Source organism: Labeo rohita, chromosome 6 (genome assembly GCF_022985175.1).
Source record: "Labeo rohita strain BAU-BD-2019 chromosome 6, IGBB_LRoh.1.0, whole genome shotgun sequence".
Lineage (NCBI taxonomy): Eukaryota > Metazoa > Chordata > Actinopteri > Cypriniformes > Cyprinidae > Labeo > Labeo rohita.
This window is the reverse complement of record NC_066874.1, coordinates 7,475,719-7,488,045: the sequence shown is the minus strand read 5'-3', so window position 1 is coordinate 7,488,045 and position 12,327 is coordinate 7,475,719. Positions and strand designations below refer to the sequence as shown.

General features: G+C 34.2%; 2 protein-coding genes across 3 annotated transcripts; one reads left to right on the top strand and one right to left on the bottom strand.

The window, feature by feature from the left end:
* The first annotated feature begins 24 nt into the window (after window positions 1–24).
* zp2l2 (zona pellucida glycoprotein 2, like 2) lies at window positions 25–5,296 on the top strand. Its single transcript, XM_051113275.1, has 9 exons — window positions 25–410; window positions 1,907–2,097; window positions 2,226–2,323; window positions 2,410–2,567; window positions 2,750–2,939; window positions 3,089–3,233; window positions 3,303–3,381; window positions 4,938–5,051; window positions 5,133–5,296. Exons 1-9 carry the CDS (start codon window positions 77–79, stop codon window positions 5,255–5,257), a joined length of 1,434 nt encoding a protein of 477 aa, XP_050969232.1. The 5' UTR covers window positions 25–76; the 3' UTR covers window positions 5,258–5,296.
* An 18-nt stretch (window positions 5,297–5,314) lies between these two features.
* On the bottom strand, window positions 5,315–11,818 carry tmem237b (transmembrane protein 237b). Of its 2 annotated transcripts, XM_051113276.1 has the most exons (14): window positions 11,672–11,818; window positions 11,457–11,507; window positions 9,719–9,750; window positions 9,597–9,610; window positions 9,340–9,411; window positions 8,305–8,430; window positions 8,104–8,197; window positions 7,845–8,005; window positions 7,637–7,763; window positions 6,268–6,459; window positions 6,106–6,179; window positions 5,929–6,025; window positions 5,728–5,849; window positions 5,315–5,501 (listed from the first exon to the last, which is right to left on the bottom strand). In XM_051113276.1, exons 1-14 carry the CDS (start codon window positions 11,687–11,689, stop codon window positions 5,437–5,439), a joined length of 1,245 nt encoding a protein of 414 aa, XP_050969233.1. In that variant the 5' UTR covers window positions 11,690–11,818; the 3' UTR covers window positions 5,315–5,436. The 2 variants fall into 2 exon arrangements, with proteins under 2 accessions (XP_050969233.1, XP_050969234.1); XM_051113277.1 differs by lacking the exons at window positions 11,457–11,507; window positions 11,672–11,818 and adding an exon at window positions 9,865–10,322.
* Window positions 11,819–12,327: the final 509 nt, after the last annotated feature.

Here is a 12,327-nt window from a genome sequence, read left to right as displayed (position 1 = left end):
AATTAGGCTCGTTGTGAACTCTTTAAATGTGACACGCAGGAAAACATAGGTACTTAGCGAAAGTAAGCCGCAAAAAATGTTGGTAATTGCAGCATTAATTGCGTTCACGCTCAGTGTGTATTTGAGCAATGCTCAGGATCCGCAGTTTCCGTGGCAGATGCCCCAGTATCAAGGTGGTGGTTTATCATTCTCACCGGTTCTGCAGGAATTTCCCCAGCAAGAGATGTTTCAGCTCCAGCAGGGCTTTTCGCCGGAGTTGAGTGAGATGAGCTCCTCTTTCTCCGGCTCTCAGCGCTGTGTGGTGGAGCAGCATGAACGCATTGAGTGTGGAGAGCCTGACATCTCTCCAGCTGAATGTGAGGATATCAGCTGCTGTTATGATGTCCACGGCTGTTACTATGCCAAGGCAGGTGGGTATGACAGCGTGAAAAAAAAAAAAAAAAATCATAATATCTCACCAAGCCTGCATTTGTTTGATCCAAGGTGCAGCAAAACACAAAAATTCTGAAATATTTTACTATTTAAAAAAAGTAATTTATTCCTGTAATTTCAAAGCTGAATTTTTAGCATCACTACTCCAGATTTGCTGCTCAAAAAATGTATTAATATTGTTATCACGTTTGATCAATTTAAAGCGTCCTAGCTAATTAAATGTTATAATAATTTACAATAATAATAATAATAATAATAATAATAATAATAATAATAATAATAATAATACATGTTTCTTGAGTAGCAAATCAGCACATTTAAATAATTTCTGAAGGATCACGTGACACTGAAGACTGGAGTAATGATGCTGAAAATTCAGCTTTGCATCACAGGAATAAATTACATTTTTAAATGTAAAATATTTCACATTTAACCATTTCTGCTGCACTTGAACAAATAAATACAGACTAGGTGAGCAGAAAATACTAAATAAAATACTAAAAAGAAAAATTAAATTAAAAATGTACACACACACAGGCATTGCCATGGTACATGTATTGTATTTTTAGATATTAATCATCATTTAACTACAGTAAGAGGCCTAACTAGCAATTTAGCACAAGTTAAAATGTTTTTAAAGAAGTTTCTTATGCTGTAAAAACAACAATACTCTGAAAAATATATATATATATTTTATTACACTTTAAAAATATAATTTATATTTCTGATTTATTTATTGCTGCTTAATATTTTTTGGGAACTGTAATACACTACCATTCCAGTATATATAGAAAAGAATGTATCATGGTTTCCACAAAAAATTATTTTCGACGTTTATAATAAGAACTGTTATTACTAACTGACCACCAACAACTGATGATAATTAATTGCACCAAATGCACCAAGCATATTAGATTTTTATTTTTGACACTGAAAACTTTAGTAATGGCAACTGAAATCAGCTTTGCCTTCACATGAATAAATTACATTTTAAAATATATTAAAATGTTTAAAAATGTATTTTAAATTGTAGTATTATTTCACAATATTACTGTTTTATTGAATTTTTGATCAAATTAATGCAGCACTGATAAGCTTAAAAGAACGTTTTCTCTTAAAAACCGTAAAGAATCATAATTATTCCAAACTAGTGTGTTTTCGTACTATTAGTGTTGTGCAAAAATTTATTTGACACATATGGCAGTGTTTGGGCTATTTTTATTTTATTTTCTCATTTATATCATATGTTATTTAAACCATCTACATTGATTTAATCCTTGTTATGAGTTGTCATCAATGCATTTTCTGGTGATACTACTTTTGTGGTTTACTCCACATCCATCCCACAGTAAAACTTTGGTTACTATGCAGTAAATAAATAAAAACATTTAAGCACTGTAATTGTATAATGCCTCTGTTATAGTGTGTAAAACATTACATTAAGGTTCTTTTTTTTTTCCCCTGATTGCTCTAGTTACTTTGCAGTGCACAAGAGATGGGCAGTTTGTATTGGTGGTTGCACGTGATGCTACCATGCCACGCATCAGTTTAGACTCTATCCACATGCTGGAGAAAGACCCCAGTGACCACTGCGCTCCCGTCGGCAGCACTGCCAGCTTTGCCATCTATCAGTTTACTGTCAGCTCCTGTGGCACCAGAATGAAGGTAGGGATGACTGGTGGTGGGACAGCCTTTTACCATGTTATTAATTATAGAGGAGAAATAGCATGAAATTGTTGCAGTTTTAGTTTACCCTCTGGTCACTGTTATTTGTCGACCATTATATCCTTCAGGAAGAAAGCGGTTTTGTTATTTATGAAAACATGATGACCTCCACGTATGAAGTGGGCCTTGGACCTCGTGGATCAATTATGAGAGACAGTTCTTATGAGTGAGGCGTCTTGTCTGTTTTCATGTTCAAGTTTTTGGAAACGGTCAGTGGAAGGGGTCCCAGTATTTCCCGTCTGTGTCTTGAAGGCTGAAGTTTCAGTGCAGGTATTCGGGATCAGCAGTTGAGGCTCTGGTGGTGGAGGTGAATACGGTTCCTCCTCCTCCCCCTGTCTCTCAGCAGGGCCCGCTCAGAGTGGAGCTCAGGCTTGCCAATGGAGAGTGCACCACTAAAGGATGCTCTGATGGTGAGCAGAATCCAGAAATTCAAATTTGACAGCATAACCAATAAGAGTCATGGTTTTTAAATGTTTTATCACTGTAAAACTACCTTGAGTACCACAAATATGGAATTCATTCATTACCAGGTCAAACACTATTACTGTACAATGTGATGCAGTTAATTCAGTATTCTCCTTATGTATTTAAGAGGATATGTACACCTCGTACTACTCTGAGGCGGACTACCCTGTTACTAAAGTGTTGAGAGAACCTGTGTATGTGGAGGTGCGGATTCTGGAGAGAACTGATCCGAACCTTATCCTGGTCCTGGACCACTGCTGGGCCACTTCTGATCCTGAACCACTGAGCCTGCCTCAGTGGGACCTTGTGATAAATGGGTAAACATGAGTTCTTTCATAGCTGCTCCACTTCCAGTCCATTCATTTGTGTTTAAGGGAACATGGGCATATAGTTTCTATGTGTTAACTTACCTCAATGCCAAAACAACTGAAAATGTCTTGCTTAATCAAATCATTTATGTGTGTAGCTGTTCATATGAGGATGACCATTACCTGACCACAGTGCTTCCCGTTGGACACTCAGGACTGCAGTACCCATCTCATTACAAACGCTTCGTTGTGAAGATGTTTACATTTGTAGATCAGTCCTCGCTTGTGCCTCTGCAGGAAAGGGTATGTACTGTCTTGGCCACCACATTTTCATTAGCTCTCACTTACTTACCTCTGCCACATCTTTACCAGATTTTTATTCACTGCACTACGTCTGTTTGCCACCCCTCCATCACGGGGTCATGTGAGCCCAGCTGTGGCAGCAGGACAAGTGAGTACACCTGTAAAATGTTCTAGACATTGTGGTTAATAATAATAATAATTATTATTATTATTATTATTATTATTATTATTATTTATTATTATTAATAATAATAATAATAATAATAATTATTATTATTATTATTATTTAATTTATTAACTTATTTAAATGAGCTATTATTATTTCTTAATATTTATGAATAATACATTAGTTCTGCATCATCATTATTATTATTATTATTATTATTATTTATTATTATTATTTAATTTATTAACTTATTTAAATGAGCTATTATTATTTCTTAATATTTATGAATAATACATTAGTTCTGCATCATTATTATTATTATTATTATTATTATTATTATTTAATTTATTAACTTATTTAAATGAGCTATTATTATTTCTTAATATTTATGAATAATACATTAGTTCTGCATCATTATTATTATTATTATTATTATTATTATTATTATTATTTATTATTATTATTATTTAATTTATTAACTTATTTAAATGAGCTATTATTATTTCTTAATATTTATGAATAATACATTAGTTCTGCATCATTATTATTATTATTATTTATTATATTATTGTTATATTAAACATTAAACATTTTCAGTAATTACAATAATATTATTTACATTTAGTCATTTGGCGTTGATATTATTATTATTATTATTATTATTTTATTATTATGATGTCCCTTAAATAATCGAAATATTCATAATTATCATTATTAATAACAATAATAATCTTTTTATTATTATTAAATGATATAATAAATGCATTTATTATTATTATTATTATTATTATTATTATTATTATTATTATTATTATATCCCTTAAATAATACAAATATTTATAATAATAATTATTATTATTATTATTATTATTAACATTTAGTCATTTGCCTTTTATACTTTTATTATTATTATTATTATTATTATATCCTTTAAAAAATATATATCCCCTTAAATACAAATATTTGCTATTATTAAATTTTATTTCTATTTTTGTCACTAAAGTATTTAATAAACATTTTCAACAATTACAATAATTTAAAATTATTTTATTATTATTATTATATTAATTATTAGTGATTATTATATTTTTATTAAATTATTAAATAAACATTTTCAACAATTGCAATTTACTTTTTTTTTTTTTTTTTTTTTTTTTTTTTTTTTACATTTTTAGCTTTTTATTATTATTAATATCCCTTAAATATAATAAATAATAAGTAGTAGTAGTAGTAGTAGTAGTAGTGTTAATAATAAGTTAGTCATTTTAGCTTTTATTATTATTTATTATTATTATTATTATTATCTCTTTAATAATAAAAATTAATACTAATAACAATGATTATTTTTATTAAATTATTTAAACATTTTCAATTACAATAATAAAAAAAATGAGTAATTATTTACATTTAGTCATTTAGCTTTTGTGTTGTTGTTGTTGTTGTTGTTGTTGTTGTTGTTGTTGTTATTATTATTATTATTATTATTATTATTATTATTATTATTATTAAAAATAAAGTTTTTTTTTTTTTTTTTTTAGGAAGGTCCGTTACAGAAGACCTGAAGGATTCTGAGGAAAAGGTTGTAGTTTCGAGTGGGGAGGTCATACTTCTATCCCATTTGCCAATTTCTGCCAATCTAGTGGATAATGAAGGTATGAAAGCACTCTGTTATTTGTTAACAGTGAACAACCCATGCAAACTAGCTTTGACCTGGAAACTTTTGCCTCTTCTAGTCCCACAGATATTGGATTATGGATTATGGGCGGCAGGAGCTCTCACTGTGTTGGGTGTGTGTGGGCTTGTGGTGGCTGTTTTAATACAGCGGGCCAAACCTCACCCTCAGCCCGCTCCAGTGTGACATCAATAAAATGACAAAAAAAAATATGGCCTCTTGTGCAATCACTTGTATCGATGAGACAAAGAAATGGTTTATTTAAAAATTCATTGCTGAGACTTACAATAGTCAAGTGTTGGCATTTCTAGTATATACAAGAACAAATCTACAACCACGTATCAAAATATAATAGAAAAAGTGCCTTAGGCAGTGACGTTTCCCTTCTCTTCTGCTTTTGGATATTCCATTTCCATCGACATTAGAAACTCTACAGGGGAAAGAAAACATGCATGTAAAATAATATTCATGCAAGTTTAATTTTGAACTTTTAAAATTCAATTTAGAACACCAATATATTTTCAGAATGAATACTGTGTATTATGTACCTACTAATGTGCAATACATACAGTACACCACTATTCAAACCATTTGGTAAGATGTTTATATGTGAGCAGAAGACTGCTTTCTGAACCTCAACATCCTGTAGTGTTTACCTTCTGTATGGTCGATATCTGGCCTCATTGACATCAGAACCCAAGCCAGGCCGACCAGCAAAGTGACTACCAGGTTTACTATGATCCAGGGATGAAGGATGCTGCGCTCTGAGCCCGCCTGCCTAAGGGGAGACACAACAACCACTCGGCTCTTATTACTGTACAGTATTTACCCAGCATGCTCTAATGAAAGGCTCTTACCAGAGTGTCACATTGTAGCTGGAGTACTGATTATAGAGATTGATGCGATCGCTCGTCATCTGCTGGCTTAATGATAAAACAAGTGCAGAAAAGTACACTGAAAAAGAAAAGATGTACATATATCATTTTGAATGAGTCCATAAATCTATTTTTTAAAGAAAAATGTGATAAACTCACAGAAGGAGGCGAGCGCCACAGGACTGAGTGTTAGTAAACTTCTCATAGCTGTAGCAGCTTTGGCAAGATTCAACCTGTTTGAGAGAGAACAAATAGAGGCTCAGATGTTTACAAATGCTTGTGTTTACTGGAGTGTTTGTGTTGGTGCAAGTGGAGATTCACCTGTCGAAGGCAGAAACAGTGCTGAGGGCCAGCAGCAGGTAGAGCAGGGACTGTGCGGGGTAAGCCAGGGTATGATACTGCTGGAGTAGGTTGGAAAGAGTGCTCATCTGTTCCCCAGCCAAAACATAGACCACAATGATATTCCACACAGCATAACCAGCCAGGAAGCCATGAGAAAATAGGCCAATCACCCTGTGTAGTAACAACAGTCAAGGTTTAGTAAGAAGTTTTTCCACAGATGTACACTAGTATTTAGGCGTCAGTGAGAAAATGAATCATTTCACTCAGCAAGGATGTGTGAAATTGAGCTTAACAACTCCCTACTTTAAAAAAAAAACCCAGCTAAAACCAGCCTGAATGGTTGCTTTGACTGGTCTCCCAGGTTGGTTTAAAGTGGTCTTGGCCTGTTTTTAGCTGGTCAGGCTGGTCTTTACCAGCTATTTTCAGCTTAAACCAGCTAAGACTAGACAACCAGCCTAGGTTAAATGTATGCAAAGCATGCGTCATGGTACTCTTGAAAACACATGTGGAAGACGGACTCAGAAGGGAAGAAATGGTTGAATGAAGTCATTATTTTTGTTTTCTTTGCACATGTGGCGGGTGGAGCAAACAACAGACACAATGGGCGTGACGTCAGGCCTCGGAGAGGCTTTTATTGAACAGAAAATAAACAAAAGTGCTGGGGCTTCCGTGAAGGAGGGGCAGTGTTCGAAAGGGAAGGGTCCAGGTAAGTGGCGGAGTCTGGCGGCCGCACGCGCTCCCCTCTTGGCTCTAGGGGTGGTGGCTTTATCCAGTGGCTTCGTCCTCCTTGGCCCACGGCACTTCCCAGGGGGATTCAACGGCCCGGCATCCTGGCCTGTCAGCAGTCTCACGGGTGCAGTACTCACGCGGACCACGGGTCCGGCAGCTGGTCGCTTCGCCGGCGCTTGTTCCCTCAATGCTCTCTTCCTGGACCCACGAAGACACCAGCTTGCATGCACGGGAAAGAGTCCGGTCGCTGCTCTTTTCAACAGCTGCGGTGATGAGGCTTCATTGACGTCAGGTGTGCCTCATCACACGCCGCCCCTTCTCTCTTGCATGCCCACTCCCCCACTCCCCTATTTTAATGATATCCTTACTACCTTTCTTGGCCTTGAACGTGTCAGTTGCATTGCTGCCTATGCAGGGTCAGAAACATTTCGGATTTCATCAAAAAATATCTGAATTTGTGTTTCGAAGATGAACAAAGGGTCTGGAACGACATGGGTGAGTAACTAATGACAGAATTTCCATTTTTGGGTGAACTATCCCTTTATGTTAAAGTCTAAAGCAGTGTTACAGATTTATTGACAAGTAAAATGTCATTTAAAACCAGATGTTGAACGCACACCTGAAGCCACTGTGGACTCTCAAGGAAACATCTCTAGTGGTCCACATTGAGCGGCTGTCCATAAAGCTCTGCTCCATCGGGGCACTGGCCTTCCACTGGTCCACTCGCTCAGCTGCTTGAAAACGACCTGCCACCAAAGAAACATGGTAAAGTGCAACTTGCATGCAATTAACTTTTATTTGTTAACATTATCTTGCTTGAAACTTACGGCTCCTCTCCACAAACACTTTCCCCACAGGCTGGCTCTGTCCTAGGGGAGCAGCAAACAAGGAATGCTGAGGGACGGGCGTCTGGGGGTCTGTGATGATGTCATCATCCTCTACATCCAGCTCATTGTTGGACTGTGTTTCTGTTACTTTAGGTTTCACTCTGGAGAAATAAAGAAATAATAAGGGTTACCTGAATAAATATAAAATAACTGAAACCTTTCAATAACCAGTTTAAGATAAACAAAAAAAATGACTTGCTTCCTCTTTTTTGGTTTGCGCGTCACCTCTTCGTCATTATTCTGATCCACCACATCTCCATTCGACACCAGGTCTGTCTGATCTCCCTCTACATCTGAGCAATAAGAGCATGTCAACAATATTTTGCGGGTGTCTGTTAATAAAATCACACATCTACATAAGTTGAAGTGAACATGACATGCTATTGAACAGCGTTTCTACCAATGGCTTGTGGTTTCTTCTTCTTTTTCCTCCTTTGTGGCGGATTGTCCACAGGTTCTGGGGTTAAAGGTTCCTGACATTCAGATTGTCTGCGACTGGCAAGCCCTCCCATTTCCATTCCACCATCTACAAAGGTCAAGGGCAAAGCAGTCAAGTCTGGCTAATTGCAAGGTTTATTATCCGGACTAAGCTGGACGATGGTGTGTAACATCTGGTTCCATAAAAATCTTTGTGTCTTTTGACAGCCATTCAAAAGCAGACATGTATTCTACTTTGTAAAATGTGTACATTATTTCAACACAGACTGGAAAAGTATGGCAACACACGTTTCATTTGCTGATTTATACCACCTGAAGACCCCATAGCTTAGATTTAAGAAGCCATTTTGTGACAACATACCAAAATGGTAGCCTGCCAATGAATAGCAGTTCAAAGACAAAAATAAAATAAAGTATATTTTTAATAATTATGAAGCACAAATAAATTAATGAAACAGCAAAAATGAATAAATACCATTTTGTTTTGTGAAAATTATAAATAAAATAAAGTTGTATAAAATAAACATACATTACATTTATTTATAACAATTATCAGAATTGTTCATGAACTCATTTATTGTCTTAAATTGTTTCCCAACAGCAAAAATAAAAAAAAATGGTTTTGAAAAATAGTTAATTAAACCTTAAACCATAAAAAAAATGGTTTAATTCGTTATATATTCGTTAATAAAACTAAACTAACTAAAATATATATATATATATATATATATATATATATTAGTTTTTTTATGATTTTTTTCAAAACTAATTCAAATAACCAAAAATACCCCCAATAAAATTATAAAAAGTAAATAAATTCTATTTCAAAATAAAACAAAAACTAAAAGAATATATTAGTGATACTTAACACTAGTTTGAAACTAATATTCAAAACTACATTTGTGTAATTGGACTTATTGACTCAAAACCTTACAGTTATTGAGATTTAGCCCTTGTGACAACTAGCCCCACTCTTTCTTATATCACCTAAACTCACCGTCATGTTCGTCCACACTCTCCACATCCCTTTTGGCCTTCTTTTTCCTACTCTTTGGAGCAGGAATCTCCTCTTTATAGGACAACAGAAGAGCTTCATTATAATCTAATGCTAACTGACCAATAACCATCAATTTTAACTTGAAACATAAAGGCAAATCAATCAAACAAACATCATAAAATTTTTAACACTATTACCTACTCAAATGCATAATAAGACTAAACCATGTGAAAAACATTTCAAAGAGAAACACTCACCTGCTGTGTCCTGACTGTGTGTTTGAAGATATAATGAAGAAAGACGAAGGAAAAAAAGAACATATGACTTTCCTGTATAAAAGTACAATTTTAACAACATTCAATCTGCTAGGTGATCTTACCTTGGCATAGATGGCAGTGCACGTGGTCCCCGCTAAAATGTTAAAAGATAATATTAGATTAGCAATGAACAGTTCAAATAAACTTGAAGCATCAGATGCACCTTTTGAGGGCTCTACATTTTTATATTGTATCTAACAAAGCTTACCGTTGGCTTTTTCGCCATTCCACTCAAGAGTACAGGAGCACAAGAGAAGAAATGTGGACATTTGTGCATGTACAAACAAACATCTTCGAGCACTTAAAGCAAGGATTAATCCTAGTCTAAATCTGAGACGGGCATCTGCCAAGCAGCAGGATTATGTAAGGGAGGAGCTACTCAGAAATCACCATCAAGTACTGTTACTCAACCTTCTGACATAAGCACACACCATTTATATTTTAAAACTGTGTTTTTGAGCAGCTTTGATGAGTATTAGGGACTTTTCTCCCCAAAAGGTTTGTATTTTTATGCTCATCAAGGCATCAATGTCAGAATACAACAAAAAGAAACCCTTAATAGCCCAAAATTAGGCTTAATTTTTTATGATCTCAACTATACCAATAAAGTAGATTTATCTTCTCAGATTTATTTAATGTGTATCTAAATGTACAGTTGAGGTCAAAAGTTTACATACACCTTGTAGAATCTGGAAAATGTCAATTATTTTACCATAATAAGAAGGATCAAACAAAATGCATGTTATTTTTTATTTAGTACTCACCTGAATAAGATATTTCACATAAAAGATGTTTACATATAGTCCACAAGAGAAAATAATAGATGGTGTTTGTTTTTTTTGTTTGTTTAGTAATAGTCATCCCTTAACAGTATAGCAAGAGTCCCTTAACAGTTAAACTGCCTGCTATTCTTCAGAAAAATCCTTTAGGTCCCACAAATTCTTTGCTTCTTCAGCATTTTTAATGCATCAGTGAGCGTTTGAACCTTCTGTAATAGTTGCATATGAGACCCTCAGTTGTCCTGATAGATCTCAAAATCATGCAGTCATTGTTGGAAAGGGTTCAAATACACAAAAATACTGAAGAACCAAAGAATTTGTGGCACCTGAAGGATTTTTCTAAAGAACAGCAGGCAGTTTAACTGTTCAGGACAAGCAAGGGACTCATGAACAACTTTCACTAAACAAATAAAAAACACAACTGTGGATTTTTCAGGAAACAACACAGTATTAAAAATCTAGCATATGTGAACGTTTTATAATTTTTAATAATATTTTTATAATTTTATAACTATTATCTTTATAACTGTATTCTCTTGTGGACTATAGGTAAACATCTTTCTGTGAAATATATTTATATCTTATAATAGTGCCTTAATTTAGGTCAGTACTAAATAAGAAAAACAACATGCATTTCGTGTGATCCCAGATATTCTGGTACAATAATTAATATTTGGCAGATTCTGTAAGGTGTATGTAAACTTTTGACCTCAACTGTACATGTTTACCTCAGTACTGACTGATTTATTATTGCATTTTTTGGTATTCCTTAAATCTAGATATAATGTAAGAGGGTTAAACAGATTGCAATGGATAAACCCAGAAAGCCTGGTCCTCCACATTTACAAACCTACAGTGAAAGCAAAAGCCTCTGACTTTCAGATAGTTTACCTTTATTACTACTGTTGTGCTTGTCAACGTTAAGCTTTTATTCCGTAAAATTAAACAGAACAGGAAAACTGATGAACAACAGCTCAAAGGAATAACATGAAAGGACATTTTATTAACATCCCACACTTACCCTCTGTCCTTGAGGAATTGGAGGGAGATCTCTTCTCCTTGTGCTGAAAACCTACGTATAATAATATAAAAATAATAATAATATATAAACAATAGCTTTGAACATTCCCACTAAACAATAAAGTAACGTTAGTTTATTTCACGTCTGTCAGTAACTGTTTGCCAACAAACTAACTGTACAGAACGCGAAGCTTCTCATTCAAGCACGTAACAAACCTTTGCTTCCGTATCCATTCTTCGGAGTTGAACAATAAAGGCTTTACCGATTTAATTAAGGAACAAAAACTATCTTTGTATTTACATGTCGTTTGTGATCTGAGATTTTGTTTGCACGTTGTCTATTGTTGACGTTGGAGACGAGTGGGCGTGTCTAACTTCCTGACGTACTGTACGTACTAGAGGCGCGTAACGTACGTAAGTATACGTGTATAAGAGCAGCTAAAAATCACACGACAGTGTACACAAAAGATAAATAACACGTTTTAGGATGTTCTAGAAATAGACTATATGATTCTGTTATATATTATTCCTTTTATTTACAATTATTTTTAAAGAAAGTCTCGAGCATTAAAATCTGCAAATATGCCAGTTTTTAAAACATTAATAAAAAATGTTTGCTAAATATAGAATTTATAACTAAATTAAGTAAAACGTTCAATTATCGAAAAATATGTATTTATATAAAAACAACAGTCACTCGTTTTCTTAATACAGAAACACCTATTTTTTTATGAACTTGGACTATGGACTTTAGGTGTGACAAATTCATTTTTTATCATGTCAACTCAAGTGATGTAATTTTTGTTCTTCTGATAAACCACTCTTCACTCCAGACCTGAAAATCCCCCAAATCAAATACAGTTTAAAATGGA

Excerpts from the sequence above, each read along its gene's own strand:
- zp2l2 (XM_051113275.1), top strand. The coding sequence starts at position 77 with ATGTTGGTAATTGCAGCATTAATTGCGTTCACGCTCAGTGTGTATTTG. Across the intron at positions 2,324-2,409 it reads ATGAGAGACAGTTCTTATGA|GCTGAAGTTTCAGTGCAGGT; the intron begins GTGAGGCGTCTT and ends TGTGTCTTGAAG. Across the intron at positions 5,052-5,132 it reads CAATCTAGTGGATAATGAAG|TCCCACAGATATTGGATTAT; the intron begins GTATGAAAGCAC and ends TGCCTCTTCTAG.
- tmem237b (XM_051113276.1), bottom strand. Across the intron at positions 8,198-8,304 it reads GAAGAAACCACAAGCCATTG|ATGTAGAGGGAGATCAGACA; the intron begins GTAGAAACGCTG and ends CTTATTGCTCAG. Across the intron at positions 6,180-6,267 it reads ACTGTTTCTGCCTTCGACAG|GTTGAATCTTGCCAAAGCTG; the intron begins GTGAATCTCCAC and ends TCTCTCAAACAG.